Here is a 14627-nt window from a genome sequence, read left to right on the forward strand (position 1 = left end):
TTTCTCTCTCTCTCTCCTTTCTCTCTCTCTCTCTCTCTCCTTTCTCTCTCTCTCTCTCTCTCCTTTCTCTCTCTCTCTCTCTCTCTCCTTTCTCTCTCTCTCTCCTTTCTCTCTCTCTCTCCTTTCTCTCTCTCTCTCTCCTTTCTCTCTCTCTCCTTTCTCTCTCTCTCTCTCTCTCCTTTCTCTCTCTCTCTCCTTTCTCTCTCTCTCTCCTTTCTCTCTCTCTCTCTCTCCTTTCTCTCTCTCTCTCCTTTCTCTCTCTCTCCTTTCTCTCTCTCTCTCTCTCTCTCCTTTCTCTCTCTCTCTCCTTTCTCTCTCTCTCTCTCTCTCCTTTCTCTCTCTCTCTCTCTCTCTCCTTTCTCTCTCTCTCCTTTCTCTCTCTCTCTCTCTCCTTTCTCTCTCTCTCCTTTCTCTCTCTCTCTCCTTTCTCTCTCTCTCTCCTTTCTCTCTCTCTCTCTCTCTCTCCTTTCTCTCTCTCTCTCTCTCTCCTTTCTCTCTCTCTCTCCTTTCTCTCTCTCTCTCTCCTTTCTCTCTCTCTCTCCTTTCTCTCTCTCTCTCTCTCCTTTCTCTCTCTCTCCTTTCTCTCTCTCTCTCTCCTTTCTCTCTCTCTCCTTTCTCTCTCTCTCCTTTCTCTCTCTCTCTCCTTTCTCTCTCTCTCTCCTTTCTCTCTCTCTCTCCTTTCTCTCTCTCTCTCCTTTCTCTCTCTCTCTCTCCTTTCTCTCTCTCTCTCCTTTCTCTCTCTCTCTCTCTCCTTTCTCTCTCTCTCCTTTCTCTCTCTCTCTCTCTCCTTTCTCTCTCTCTCTCTCTCTCTCCTTTCTCTCTCTCTCTCTCTCTCCTTTCTCTCTCTCTCTCTCTCTCCTTTCTCTCTCTCTCTCTCTCCTTTCTCTCTCTCTCTCTCTCTCCTTTCTCTCTCTCTCTCTCTCTCCTTTCTCTCTCTTCTCTCTCCTTTCTCTCTCTTCTCTCTCTTCTCTCTCTTCTCTCTCTTCTCTCTCCTTTCTCTCTCTTCTCTCTCTTCTCTCTCTTCTCTCCTCTCTCTTCTCTCTCTTCTCTCTCTTCTCTCTCTTCTCTCTCTTCTCTCTCTTCTCTCTCTTCTCTCTCTTCTCTCTCTTCTCTCTCTTCTCTCTCTTCTCTCTCTTCTCTCTCTTCTCTCTCTTCTCTCTCTTCTCTCTCTTCTCTCTCTTCTCTCTCTTCTCTCTCTTCTCTCTCTTCTCTCTCTCTCTTCTGCTAGGTGGTTTCTGCTAGGTCTGCATATATTACATGTTTGCTGCTGCTGTCCTGGGAAGGTATATGGGAATATTCCAACATTTGTTTATGGAGAGCTTTCAATTTCTTTTTTCGGTAGGCAAAAAGTTGACAGAGTCAAGACTGGAAAATTTGCCATGTGTTTTGGTTTTGTAGGAATGAGCAATATTTGGTTGTCAATACAGGAGGGAAATATTCATGCCTGGTATACAGCTCAACTTGTACATTCCAAGTGGCTGCTAACTCTGAACCAGTTCATAGCAAATAGCCCAAAATTCAGTTGTTATATGTGACAGAGCCTTTCATCCCATTTCCTTAAAATAATACTTGGAGCAGAGAGTTGTAGTTTGAGTATTGCTGTTAAATGCACCCTTTAAAATACTTTGTTACCTGCAGATTTATTCAACTTAAATTGGAACGGGCCACTCCTGCTGAAAGACAGCTGGTTTTTAATGAAATACTTCAGGCAGCTTATCAACTGATGGTCGATGTTTTTGGAAACTATGTAATTCAGAAATTCTTTGAGGTAAGTCGCAAACTTGATTTCTTTACACTCAATTCATAAAGTATTTTATCAAAACCAGGCAGGTCGTGGGATATGGAGGCAAGGTTCGGGGAATTGTGGCTCGAGTTTCTGTTTACTTTGTTGATGTTAAAGATCCAAGGAAAACATTACTAATTAATGCCTCCACATTGGCCTAACATTAGACGAATGTATTAAAAGCTTTATAGAAATTTCAGGTTGGTGGATTGAGTTACCTTTCTGTTAAAGAATCAAATGCACATGTTGGGAATCTCTCTAATTTTGGAATATTTAATCGTGACATGGCAGATTCGTTGCTCTGTTTCTCTCCCCAGCCACCACTTTCTTGCCTTATTTTTATGGCATGCAGGCAACATCTTGAATTTCCCAGCCTAACCTTGATCTGATCCACATGAACATATTTTCCAGCAGGGAGGCTGCCTCGTGCTCATGAGCGTAGTTTTTTTAAAAAATTCCTAATTCAGGTTTATGGAGAATGAATTGTCACATGCCTTCCACGCCTCTGGCTGAAATCTCTGACTGGAAATAGAATCTGAGGCTTTGCTGGTGTTTGGCTCATGTATAGATCAGGGGAACGTGGCAGATCTCTCCATTTTAAACTTTAAAGATGTAGCATCTGCTCATTTAGTTGGAAACACAAATTTTCCAAGCCCCTAGTCTAATCCAGTTGCTCTCAGTTTTCCAAGGAAATCCTCAAAAGAACTTTAGGAGACACATCTTTACACTGAGCACAGTGTGTGGTCTGAAATTTTCATATCAAGTGGTGTAGTTATAAAGAACAAATACAGTCGGTTCTGCGATAACGCCATAGTTCCGTGCTAGTGCAATCTCGAGTTATGAGAAAACCGCACAATAGCCACACCATTTAAGCTAATGGGGCTTGAATCGCGTGATAGCCAATACATGTTTGAAAAGTTCATGCTTTAGAAACAGTGTCCCCAGTTCGTCAGTCATGTTACAGTGAATTTACGTTAATGAAATGTGCACGAAAGTATAATGACCTGTAGATAGATAAGCAGATAGGCTTACATGCTATAATGTGGAAGGAGGCTTGTATGGAGGATAGTAACATCCTGTTTGTGCTGTAGATTCTGTGGGGTTCTCTGTAAAAACATGTAGGTGACTGAATTTGTTCTGTAAAATTTACCTATTCCATGTTCTTTAGTTTGGAAGCTTGGATCAGAAGCTGGCGTTAGCTCAACGTATTCGTGGACATGTTCTCTCTTTGGCGCTGCAGATGTATGGTTGTCGTGTGATACAGAAGGCTCTGGAATCCATTCCCCCAGACCAGCAGATCATTGTAAGATTGAATTTGTTTTTTGAACACTTGATTAAAGTATTTATATCAGCCATTTCACAAGTGATCTACCACTAAACAAATGTTGGAAGTAAATAGGATCGTGAATATTAGAATATTAGTGAACTTTGCTCATTTTTCTGACCGTTAATTTGTCAGAATGGAAATCCTAGACTGCACAATCTGAATGGTTGCCGTGGAGAAGGAGACCTTTCGCCCACTGCCTACACCATATCTCCAAATGAGTGTCATGACTTAGTTCCGTTCTCCACAAATTGTTCCTCTTTAAATAATCATCTCATGCCCTGTGAATTCCGCATAATTTTGGGTTTGTTAATTGAATATAATTACCAGCAGCTGTCATGTTGTGCCTTGAATCCATGTTCTCAGACCATCATTCTGGACCTCTTCTGCATTAGTCCAGTGAACGTTGCTTGACAGTACCAAAATAGGAAATCTTCTCTGGGCAGTTTGCAAAACTGATTCAGACAGTAGTTTTGTTTTTGTTATTGAGAGTTCACTGGTTAGTCAAGATTAATATGTTTGCTTCACATCAACTATCAAAATAGTTTCCATTTTAAAAAGTACAGGTTCACTTCTCTCTCTATGTCTCTGCTCTGAAATCCAAGCAGAAAGTCCAGCAAAACTTTTTTCCAGAATTTTTATCTGTCTCTAATCCTCATAGACTTATTCTTGAGTGGCCTGTCACACCACTTCGGGTTTCTCTCTTTATGTTTGCGAACTGTTATGTTTTGGTATTTACAGAATTGTACAGTACAGAAGGAGGCCATTTAGTCCAAATCTGCAAGTTGACTCTTGAAGAGCAATCTATTTAGTCCAACCCTTTCCCCAGATCCCTGCACTTAGTTTCCACCTTAAGTATTTACCTAGGTTTCTTTAGAAGGTTATTACTGAATCTGTATTCACCATCCTATATCAGTGCAATCCAAATTATTACATAAAAATGTTTTTCTCGTGTGACCTCTGGTCTGTTTGCCAGTCACCTTAAATCTCATTTCTCTGGTTATTGATCTTCACCTATTGGAAACTAGTTAACTATATTTGAGCTCTTTGTGATCTTTAAACAGCTTTTGTTGCTGTGAGGAGAACAAGACCAGTTTCTCTAATTTATCCTCATGACTGTAACTCTCATCTCTGGATGTGTATCAGTAATACCATACCTTTCCCAGAGTCTTCACATCCCTCCTAAAGTGTGCCCAGAATTTGACACACTACGCCAGCTGAGGCCAAACAAGTATTTTGCATGTGGTTAACGTAACCTCCTGGCTGTTGTGCTAAAATCCAGATACTAAATCTTCTGTTACCTGGTTTGTGATCCGATTGTGCATTCACAGATTTGTGCAGAAATGCACCGCGATCTCTCTTGTGTTCACTTCAAAATTGTGCTATTTGGCATATAAAGGCTCTCATTTGTGCTAGCAACATGTATCACTACATATTTAAGCTGGCAGGTGGACATGCAAATGTGTCCTCTATTGTTTACTACGTAGCTGTTTGCTGTGCTCTAAACTTTTGTGTTATCTGTCCACTGCAAAATTATTGCCCCAACATGTTCACATCATTAGTATAATAACATATTTAGTTTGAATTGAAATGGTTATGTTGGTAGCCTCACGCAGAGGGTAAAATGTTTGTCTTTGTCTACATAGCATAGTGTGCAGTGACGTTTTTTAGGTCAAAAATGAAAGAAAAATCCTCATTTGTTTAGAGCTCAAGTTGTAGGTGCAATTTGGTATTTAAATTTTAAAGTTATCCACTTGTGATGATGATTCTCCTTTAACAAGGTTATGGTGTTCTTAGCTATTTTTCCAGAGAGGTCGTAAAAAGCACAGGCTCTGAAAGGTCTGGGTTTGGATGGGTTTTAGAGCCAGTTTGATTATGGCTAACAGATACTGCCTTGGGCAAGAGGCTTTGAAATTTAAAAAGAATTGTATAATGAAAGGGGAATGGCCAGCTCAGCGTATCTCTGGTTTGGTTTGGCTATTAACTGAAAGCAGTCACGCAAATGTAAAAGCTGCTGGACCCAAAGACACAGGTCCATGCTGGTACTCTGTCTGACGTCTCTCCTGTAAGACTCTGTGTTTGATTTTTCCTTTTGTGCCAAGGGGTGTTTATGGGGATTGTTGCAAGTATTTGGAACAGCATCATTAAGTTGGGATAATCTGTTGTGTTGTCAGGTTGTTATTCAGTATTCTGCTCTCTTTTGTTTGTGTTGCATTTGGTAATCTTGTAAATAAATTCTGTTTTGTTTAACACATAAGTGGTTTGACCAGCTGCATCCCTCCTGGAATATCAGCTATTCATCTGCTTAAGACAACTGGCAAAGATAGGGTCTGGGCTACTTTCTTGAAATGTTTTCAGGAGGTCTGACCTGGTCCATAACACACTGAGGAGGCAATTGGTAAAAAGCCTCCAACCCCAAATAATTTAACAGGACAAAAAGGATTGAGTTAGCTCAAGTCCTTAATTGCAGGGGTTGGACGCTGCTTGTTGGTCTCTGCTAGCTTAGTTGACTCAAGGACTGCCCCATGTATCCGAGCATTGTTTTTGGTGCCATGGGTGCCACTGTCTAAGGACAGGGAAGATTTTGCAAGGATTCTTCCATTGACCCCTGCTAGAAAAGGAAAACATGTCCACATCAGTTGTGATGTGAATGCAATTTAACACTCACCATCCATACACTTTTGCAGAGTAGCCACTTGAGAGTAAATTTTGCTGTCTTCTGACAAGGGACGAACACTGTAATGGCAAAGTTCATTTCCGAAGTGACATGCATGTAACATTTTTATCCAGGAAAGTATGCATGCAATTTTGTTGCAAAATAATCTGGACTTTATTTACATGTTTTGAAATTCAGAGGATTCAGCTGGGTTTCCAGCCTTTATTATGGCACTGTATAGTACAGGGAAGAATCTCAGCATTTCTCCTGTGTATTGTCATTATTGTTCATTTATCTGAATACATTTGTTGTGTCTTCCCGACAGTATTCTTCAATATCATCAAACTCCCTTAAGTCAGGACACATTTGCTAGATTTTTTTTTCCTTTCCTAACCTCTGAGCAGGCACTTTGTGGGAATTACTGCCTTACTAGCTATTGTGGTTGTCCCTCCCTTAACCAGTAAACCTTTAAAGGAACGCAAGAAATAGTATTAACTGTGAAACTAATAAAAGTATTTCTAAGCATTATTATTTCTAAACTGTTATGTTCAGCTGATAATATTAGAAGTGAAAACAAAAAGTGCTGGGAATCACAGTAGGTCAGGAGGTATCCATGGAGAGAGAGCAAGCTGAAGTTTCCAGTCTAGATGATAGAATCATCTAGACTGTGTTAGTTTGCTCTCTCCGTGGATGCTGCCTGACCCACTGTGATTTCCAACTTTTTTTTTTGTTTTCAGTACAGATTCCAGCATCTGGAGTAATTTGCTCTTCCGATGTTAGAAATGAACTTCACCAAGTCTTCCAGTTTTGTGCCCCATACGTTTTGAATGTTAACTTCCATTCTTTGTGGTTGCCGGTTATCCTGATCTGTTTCCCATGCTAGATGTAGCAACTCAGTTTCTTTTTCAACAGGAATAACTTCCATTGGTGTAACTTTAACGTAGTGTGCTTTAACGTTAGTATTAGAAAGCAAAATTTGAAATTGAGCCAAATGAGACCTTGACAGGTGACCAAGAACTAAGTCAAAGAGGAAGGTTCTCATGAATGTCCAGAAAGAGTGGTGAACAGGTTCAGGGAGTGAATTCCAGAGATTATGGCCATGGCAGCTGAAAGCACAGGTGCCAGTATACACTTCCATATTTCAGAAAACTCCTCATTCAATCACTTTGACTTTTGTAAGTCCCATTCTATTTTGTGTTATTAATGTGTTTATAATCTCTGACATGAAACTTTCTGTATCTTTATCATCTGGATTAGCAGAAACTCTTCACTGATTACCACTTACTAGTTTAATTTTCTTCCTGCTTAACCCTGGCAGCTGATTCTTGTGCAGACACTTCTACATGCCTCAGTGATCAACCCCCTCAATGAACAAATACTTTCCAAATTGCACCATAAATCTATTATTTTTGGACAGTGTAAATTAGTCATGTCGTGGATCTAGGGTTTTTATCAGAACATTTTCTCTGTAATTTTGCTATTAGTTTAAGTTTCTAATAAACAATGAGTTGCGTTTACATAACATTTCCGATGACTACCAGACATCCAAAAACACCCAAACACCCAGTCAAATCCATCTGAAGTGCAGATCCTGGTAATGTTAGAAACACAGCTACCAATCTGTGCACAGCAAGCTTTCAAAGCAATCTGACTTTAGTGTTGCTGATTTGCCAGACATGAGGGGTAATTTTCCTGGTTTTGTTTTAACTAATGCAGTGAGATCATTCATCACTCCTAAGGAGCTCTTTGCTACACTGAAGTGTCAGCCGAGATTTTTTTTTAATAAAGGAGTCCTGAGTCCTTGCATTGTAACTTTTGAGTAGACAAGCAGGAGGCTGGAGAAAACAGCAAGCCCATGCAGTATCAGGAGGTGCAGAAGTCAGCATTTCTGTTGTAACATCAAGAAGGTTACATCCAAAATGTTGACTTCTCCACCTCCTGAGGCTGCCTGGCTTGCCGTGTTCTTCCAGCCTTCTGCTTATCCACTTTGGATTCAAGTCTGCTGTTCTTTTGTCTGTAAATATGTTTTTAACTTTTGAGGCAAGATTTCCATGAACTAGGCTATGTTTGAAATATGTCAAACCTTTTGACACTTGTATATTAAATAGAAATAAATATTAGTTAATGTTATGTTCTGGAATAGCAGACGTATAGCCACTCAACAACATATTAGATTAGATTACTTACAGTGTGGAAGCAGGCCCTTCGGCCCAACAAGTCCACACCGCCCCGCCGAAGCGCAACCCACCCATACCCCTACATTTACCCCTTACCTAACACTACGGGCAATTTAGCATGGCCAATTCACCTAACCTGCACATCTTTGGACTGTGGGAGGAAACCGGAGCACCCGGAGGAAACCCACGCAGACACGGGGAGAACGTGCAAACCCCACACAGTCAGTCGCCTGAGGCAGGAATTGAACCCAGGTCTCTGGCGCTGTGAGGCAGCAGTGCTAACCACTGTGCCACCGTGCCGCCCACATATTCTGTGTCATAGTATAAAATTTCCGCTGTCTTTCCAGAAGATTGTTTCCCTTGACCGTGTCAGCTTTGCTAGTGGAGAGCTGAGAGTTTTGAATGAGATGTTTGGAAATATTCATTTTAGTATATGTATCCTTAAATGTTCATTCAGCTATAAGGAGTGCATTTCACAATCTTGCCTTGCCATATATTATTGACATTGATTTTAAGGTGTGGAGGGTGGTTTCTGTTGAGGAATGGAATTGTAAAATGTCAATACAGTGGTTCAAAAGGGGATGAAATACAAGTTCTGCATAGTGATAATGAGTTGGTTCATTGACATAATGCAGCAGAAAATGTCCAATATAAAGCATAACTTTATCAGTGTTATTGTCTGCATCTCCCCTATTGTATACAGAACGAAATGGTGAAGGAACTGGATGGACATGTCCTAAAATGTGTCAAGGATCAGAATGGGAACCACGTGGTACAGAAGTGTATTGAATGTGTACAGCCACAATCCTTGCAATTCATCATTGATGCTTTCCAAGGGCAGGTATGACTTGATCAGAGACTTTGGCTATTTTTAATCCTCCCTTGCATTTGAGTGTATTGGGACGTGGTCATGTAGGTGCTTTAGCTCATTGCTCATTCCTTTTGTATGAACATACACACACGATCATTATAATATTCAACTTTGGGGAGCATCGCACATTAACATAATTCTGTCCTTTCCTAACACTGATGATCAAATATGGAAACCCTGAGGCAGTGAAACTCATTATAATATCTGTACTCCAATTGCAGCAAAGGGCAGTTGCGTCAAAATAATTCAGGAGTTGAACCATCTCTGCTGCCTCTGTTACTGACTTATTTTGCTAAGTGTGACAGCTCTCCTTTTTTTTTAACCAAAAATAGCTTGAATTGGAATGTTTCAATTTAGATGTTATGATTTATAAAACAAAACAAAAACAAACAAAAGTTCACATGATCCTTTGGTTGCATTTTTGGAGTAGTTATGCTACTTTGCTGTCCATTTTTTCAGTCAAAGAGATGTACAGCGCAGAAACAGACCCTTTGGTTCAACTCGTCCATGCCAACCAGACATCCTAACCTAATCTAGTCCCATTCACTTGGCCCATATCTGTCTAAACCCTTCCTATTCATATACCCATCTAGATGCTTTTTTAAATGCTGTAATTGTACCAGCCTCTATTTCCTCTGGCAGCTCATTACATACACACACCACCCTGTGAGTGAAAAAGTGCCCTTTAGGTCCCTTTTATATCTTTCCCCTCTCACTCTAAACCTAAGCCCTCTAGTTCTGGACTCCCTCACTACAGGGAAAAGACCCTGTCTATTTATTCTGTCTGTGCCCCTCATGGTTTTATAAACCTCTATAAGGTCACCCCTCAGCCTCTGACACTCCAGGGAAAACAGCCCCAGCCTATTCAGCCTCTCCCTGTAGCTCAAATCCTCCAATCCTGGCAACACCCTTGTAAATCTTTTCTGAACCCTTTCAAGTTTCGCAACATTCTTCCTTCCGATAGGAAGGAGACCAGAATTGCAATATTCTAAAGGTGGTCTAACCAATGCCCTGCACAGCTGCATCATGACCTCCCAACTCACATACTTAATGCTCTGACCAATAAAGGAAAGCATACCAAACACCTCCTTCACTATCCTATCTAACTGCAACTCCACTTTCAAGGAGCTATGAACCTGCACTCCAGGGTGTCTTTGTTCAACAACACTCCCCAGGACCTTACCATTAAGTGTATAAGTCCTGCTCTGATTTGCTTTCCCAAAATGAAGCACCTCACATTTATCTAAATTAAACTCCATCTGCCACTCCTCAGCCCATTGCCCCATCTGATCAAAATCCCATTGTACTCTGAAGTAACCTTCTTCGCTGACAACTACACTTCCAATTTTGGTGTCATCTGCAAACTTACTTTATATATCTCCTATGTTTGCATCCAAACCATTTATCTAAATGACGAAAAGCTTTGGACCTGGCACACCACTGGTCACAGGCCTCCAGTCTAAAAAAACAACCCTCCATCACCACTTTCTGTCTTCTACCTTTGAGCCAGTTCTGTATCCAAATGGCTAGTTCTCCCTGTATTCCGTGAGATCTAACCTTGCTACAGGTCTCCCATGAGGAACCTTGTTGAACGCCTTACTGACGTCCATATAGATCATGTCTACCGCTCTGCCCTCATCAGTCCTCTTTGTTAGTTCTTCAAAAACTCAATCAAGTTTGTGAGACATAATTTTCCACGCCAAAAGCCATGCTGACACTTTCTAATCAGTCCTTGCCTTTCCAAATACATCTTCTCCTTCAGGATTCCCTCCAACAACTTGCCCACCACCAATTTCAGGCTCACCGGTCTTAGTTCCCTGGCTTTTCCTTATCCCCCACTTCTTAAATAGTGGCACCATGTTAAACCAACCTCCAGTCTTCCGGCACCTTACCCGTGACTATCGATGATACTAATATCTCAGCAAGGAGCCCAGCAATCACTTCCCTAGCTTCCCACAGAGTTCTCAGGTACACCTGATCAGGTCCTGGGGATTTATCCACTTTTATGCGTTTCAAGAAAGCCAGCACCACCACCTCTGTAATATGGACATTTTTCAAGATGTCACCATCTCTTCCCCACATTCTGTATCTTTCCTGTCCTTTTCCAGAGTAAGCACTGATGCAAAATACTTGTTTAATATCTCCCCCCTCTCCCGCGGTTCCACACACAGGCTGCCTTGCTGATCTTTGAGGGGTCCTATTCTCTCCCTAGTTACCCTTTTGTCCTTAATGTATTTATAAAAACCCTTTGGATTCTCCTTAACCCTATTTGCCAAACCTATCTCATGTCCCCTTTTTGCTTTCTTGATTTCCCCCTTAACATACTCCCACTACCTTTATACTCTTCTAAGGATTCACTTGATCTCTCCTGTCTACACTGGCATATGCTTCCTTCTTTTTCTTAACCAAACCCTCAATTTCTCTAGTCATCCAGCATTTATGGCAATGGTGCACTGATTTAATCGTGTGCTCTTGTCCAAGCCCAGAGTAGTGGCAGTGTAGATTGTGGGCAATGAATCCACAGTTGTGGACTGGGATAGCACATGAAGATTTAAGTCCAAAAATAACACACTGCGCAAGATTAAGATTTTGAAGACATGATCAGTTTATTTTACATGCTACTTCAAAATATCTCCTCCCCCACCCCTTTTAAAAGCTCATTGTTGACCTCTTTGGTTTCATTTGCAGGTGTTTGCCCTATCGACTCACCCCTATGGCTGCCGTGTTATCCAGCGGATCTTAGAGCATTGCATGCCTGAGCAGACCCTGCCTATCCTAGAGGAGCTTCATCAACATACAGAACAGTTAGTTCAGGTATGTATCCTCATTCTCACTGAGGCAGCTGGCGGTATACATTCTGTGCTGGACTGTGGGGCTAGGCAATGGATTAAGAAGTGACACTTAACACTGTTGCGATTGCTGATTGAATCATCCCAGGCAAACAGTGACATCTGATTCACTTTGAAATGCAAGAGCTCTGCACTCCGAGTCATACTAATAGTCTCCATGCTGACCAGCAATGAGATAATGGCCGGTGATATTGTTTAAAAAGGGCTAATTATTGGAAAGTTCTTAGAAAAGGCTCACACTCCTCAGGTTCTCTTCAAATCGAACCAGTGGATCGTTCACATTCACCTGAGCTGACTGACAGGCTTTGCTTTAATATCTCGTTGGATAGGATGGCACCATTGACAGTGCAGCACTCTGTTAATGCTTCATTGAACTGCCATCAGAGAGTAAATGCTCAGGATTGTGGAGTGGCATTTGTACCCAGAAGAGTCTGACAGACCAATGCTAATTACATCAAGGCTGATGTTAGAGAGCAGCAGAATGGCCATTTGATGCAGCAGTTTTATTTCAACAAAGATTATACTGTCATTCTTGAATTCTTAACTAATTTTATACATCATAGTTCTCTTTTGAATATTTCAGTCAGTACTACTTTGTGCAATTTTTTTGCAAGTAATGTTTTATTTAGCATTATTTGAGAAAGTGACCAAATAACTTCAGTAATAGAAAAAAGTTTGAAGTTTCTAAGGTAAATTTGGCATATTTTCATATATTGGCACCATACACCCTGTGTTACTAGTAATTCTGCTAATGCACTGTACTGAACCTGTGATGCATTGATTGTGGTGTCACAGGTCAAGCAGCAGTGCTATAGTATATGCTTGTTATAACTGGAACTTGTCAGCTTTGAACACTGACTTGTTTTTTTAAGCACAGGCGACATAACTTACAGTAAGGAGTGAGGGTAAGTTCGCTCCATTGACTGGCTGGGTTGTGATCCAGAGTGAGACCAACAAGACAGGTTAAATTCCCACACTGGCTGATGTTAACATGGTTCTGCTTTCTTCACTTCTCACTTGAATGTGGCGACCCTCAAATTAAATGTGCTGCCAGTCATGTCTCTTTAATGAGAGAGTAGACTATGGTCCTCTGAGACTGGCAACTTTCACTTTCCTAGGATGCAGCAACTCTTGAGAGCTGCTGTTAACAGTAAGAAGTTTGAAGATTGTTGATCCATTAGGCACTATTAAGTTTGCATTCCACCACAGTCACCTGACTCATGTCATTGCTGTCTTAGTGCAATCATGGACAAACCAGATGAATGCCAGGGGTGAGGTGACCAAAAACAGCATTTGACATGACATGGCAGCAAAGAGCCTGAGCAAAAATTATAGGCAATGGGAATTGAGGAAATTTCCATTCATTGAAGTCAAAGTGACACAAAGGTGGTTGTGGTTGTTGGATCCAGCAAGACATTGGTGCTGGAATTTTTCAGGCAATTGTTATTGTCCTAAACATCTTCAGCTGGTTCATCAGGGACCTTCCCTCTATTATGAGGTCAGCTGTGTGGATGTTCAGTGATGATTGAACAAGCTTCAGTACCATTTATAGCTCCTCCGTTATTGATGGACCATCACCAAACGTTTCCCCCAAGTTGCAGTCGTTCTGACTTTAACACCATTCCTCCATTGTCATTGGGTCAGAGTTCTGGAATTCCTTTCCTAATTGTACTGTTGATGGATCTATGCCTGACGAACTACTGTAGTTCCAGAAGGTGATTACTTGAGCAAGTAGGGATGACCAACAATGCTCATATCTCATGAAATAATAGATCAGATATTTAGCTTCTTGCTGCTGATGCAGTATAAGAAATGTTTTTATGAAGGCATAATACTCCAGATGTTGGAAATCTGAAAAACAATATGTTGGAAGCACTCAGCAGGTTAGGCAACACGTGTGGAGAGAAGCAGAGTTCATGTTTCAGGATACTGGCCTTTTGAGGTGTGGAAAAAAATCATTTAATCAAGAAAAATCTGGGCATCAACATTAAATTCAGTTTAATTCTCAAATGTGCATATGAATAAGGGGCCATTCCACCCTTTTCACATCAAATATCTATCCTTATTTTGTCTCCTGTTGCCCACTAATTATATTACCATAAAATTAAATGGCTGTTTTATGACTGCGTCTGCTTCTTCCCCTGCTCTTTCCACATAATGGCACAAAGAATTATTGAATTCTTCTGTAAACATACCCTTTGTTCTGTCTGCAGCTAGGAGAAATGCCACAAAATGCCAATTCTGCCGAGGAATAGATCCTTACCTGATGCGTTGGAACATTTTTCCAAGTTGTCTAAGAATATTTAATTCATGTCTGCAAAAATATCTGCGATCCTTGTGTATGGATGAGAAACTAGACTCTGGTCTCTTTCACAATAAGTGTGTTGGGAGCACTGATTTCCTGTCATTATTGTTTGTTTTCCCAGTGAACTTGATTAAATGGTTTTCCCCTCTTTGTGCTGTTTTATGACCACAGCAGTAGTCACCAGTGTTTGTTGGTTTTGTGCTTTTAAACGTTCAAGTTCAGCTGAAACATTTCTACATAGTGTAGAAATATTTGATCAGGTTTTCAGAATTTAATACAAAATAGCTGTGTTTTGTTTTCATAGGTGATTGGAAAACTGCCTTTACTTGTTTATAAGTTGGAACAGTTGTCTTTTTCGTACAAGTGCCTTCCTGCTTAGTATTTTCACCATACCCAGCCCCAAATATTCAAGGTGCAGAGAATGTTACAAAGATGTTTACAAGGCTAATGCTATTGAATAAAAAAAAACTGCTTTTAAATTTTGCCACCATGCCCACTTCATAGTAGTCATCCTTCCACTTAGACTCTCCTCTTGATAACACAGCACAAATGCGAGTGCTCAGCAGAAGCTGGGACTATGTCAGAGTTTGGATTTGGGGGTGGGGAAGGGGACTGTTGACAGATGGTGATATTGTTTGGAAAGGAGTCTTGGTTTGTGACAG

General features: G+C 40.9%; 1 protein-coding gene and 1 non-coding gene across 8 annotated transcripts in view; both read left to right on the forward strand.

The window, feature by feature from the left end:
- The window catches only part of pum1 (pumilio RNA-binding family member 1), a 171610-nt gene that overhangs the window by 148139 nt on the left and 8844 nt on the right, over positions 1-14627 (forward strand). For all 7 annotated transcript variants that reach the window (XM_087976714.1, XM_087976713.1, XM_087976712.1 and 4 more), the window contains 4 exons: positions 1639-1768; positions 2952-3086; positions 8644-8781; positions 11500-11625. In XM_087976714.1, coding sequence (XP_087832840.1) covers positions 1639-1768; positions 2952-3086; positions 8644-8781; positions 11500-11625 — 529 coding nt within the window. The remainder of the gene's footprint in view (positions 1-1638; positions 1769-2951; positions 3087-8643; positions 8782-11499; positions 11626-14627) is intronic.
- LOC122563801 (small nucleolar RNA SNORA76) lies at positions 12414-12546 on the forward strand. Its single transcript, XR_006315739.1, has one exon. It is a non-coding gene; the product is annotated as a small nucleolar RNA SNORA76 (small nucleolar RNA).

The sequence above is a fragment of the Chiloscyllium plagiosum genome, unplaced genomic scaffold (genome assembly GCF_037043375.1).
Source record: "Chiloscyllium plagiosum isolate Xiang-an unplaced genomic scaffold, Cpla_swu_hap1 HiC_scaffold_30, whole genome shotgun sequence".
NCBI lineage: Eukaryota > Metazoa > Chordata > Chondrichthyes > Orectolobiformes > Hemiscylliidae > Chiloscyllium > Chiloscyllium plagiosum.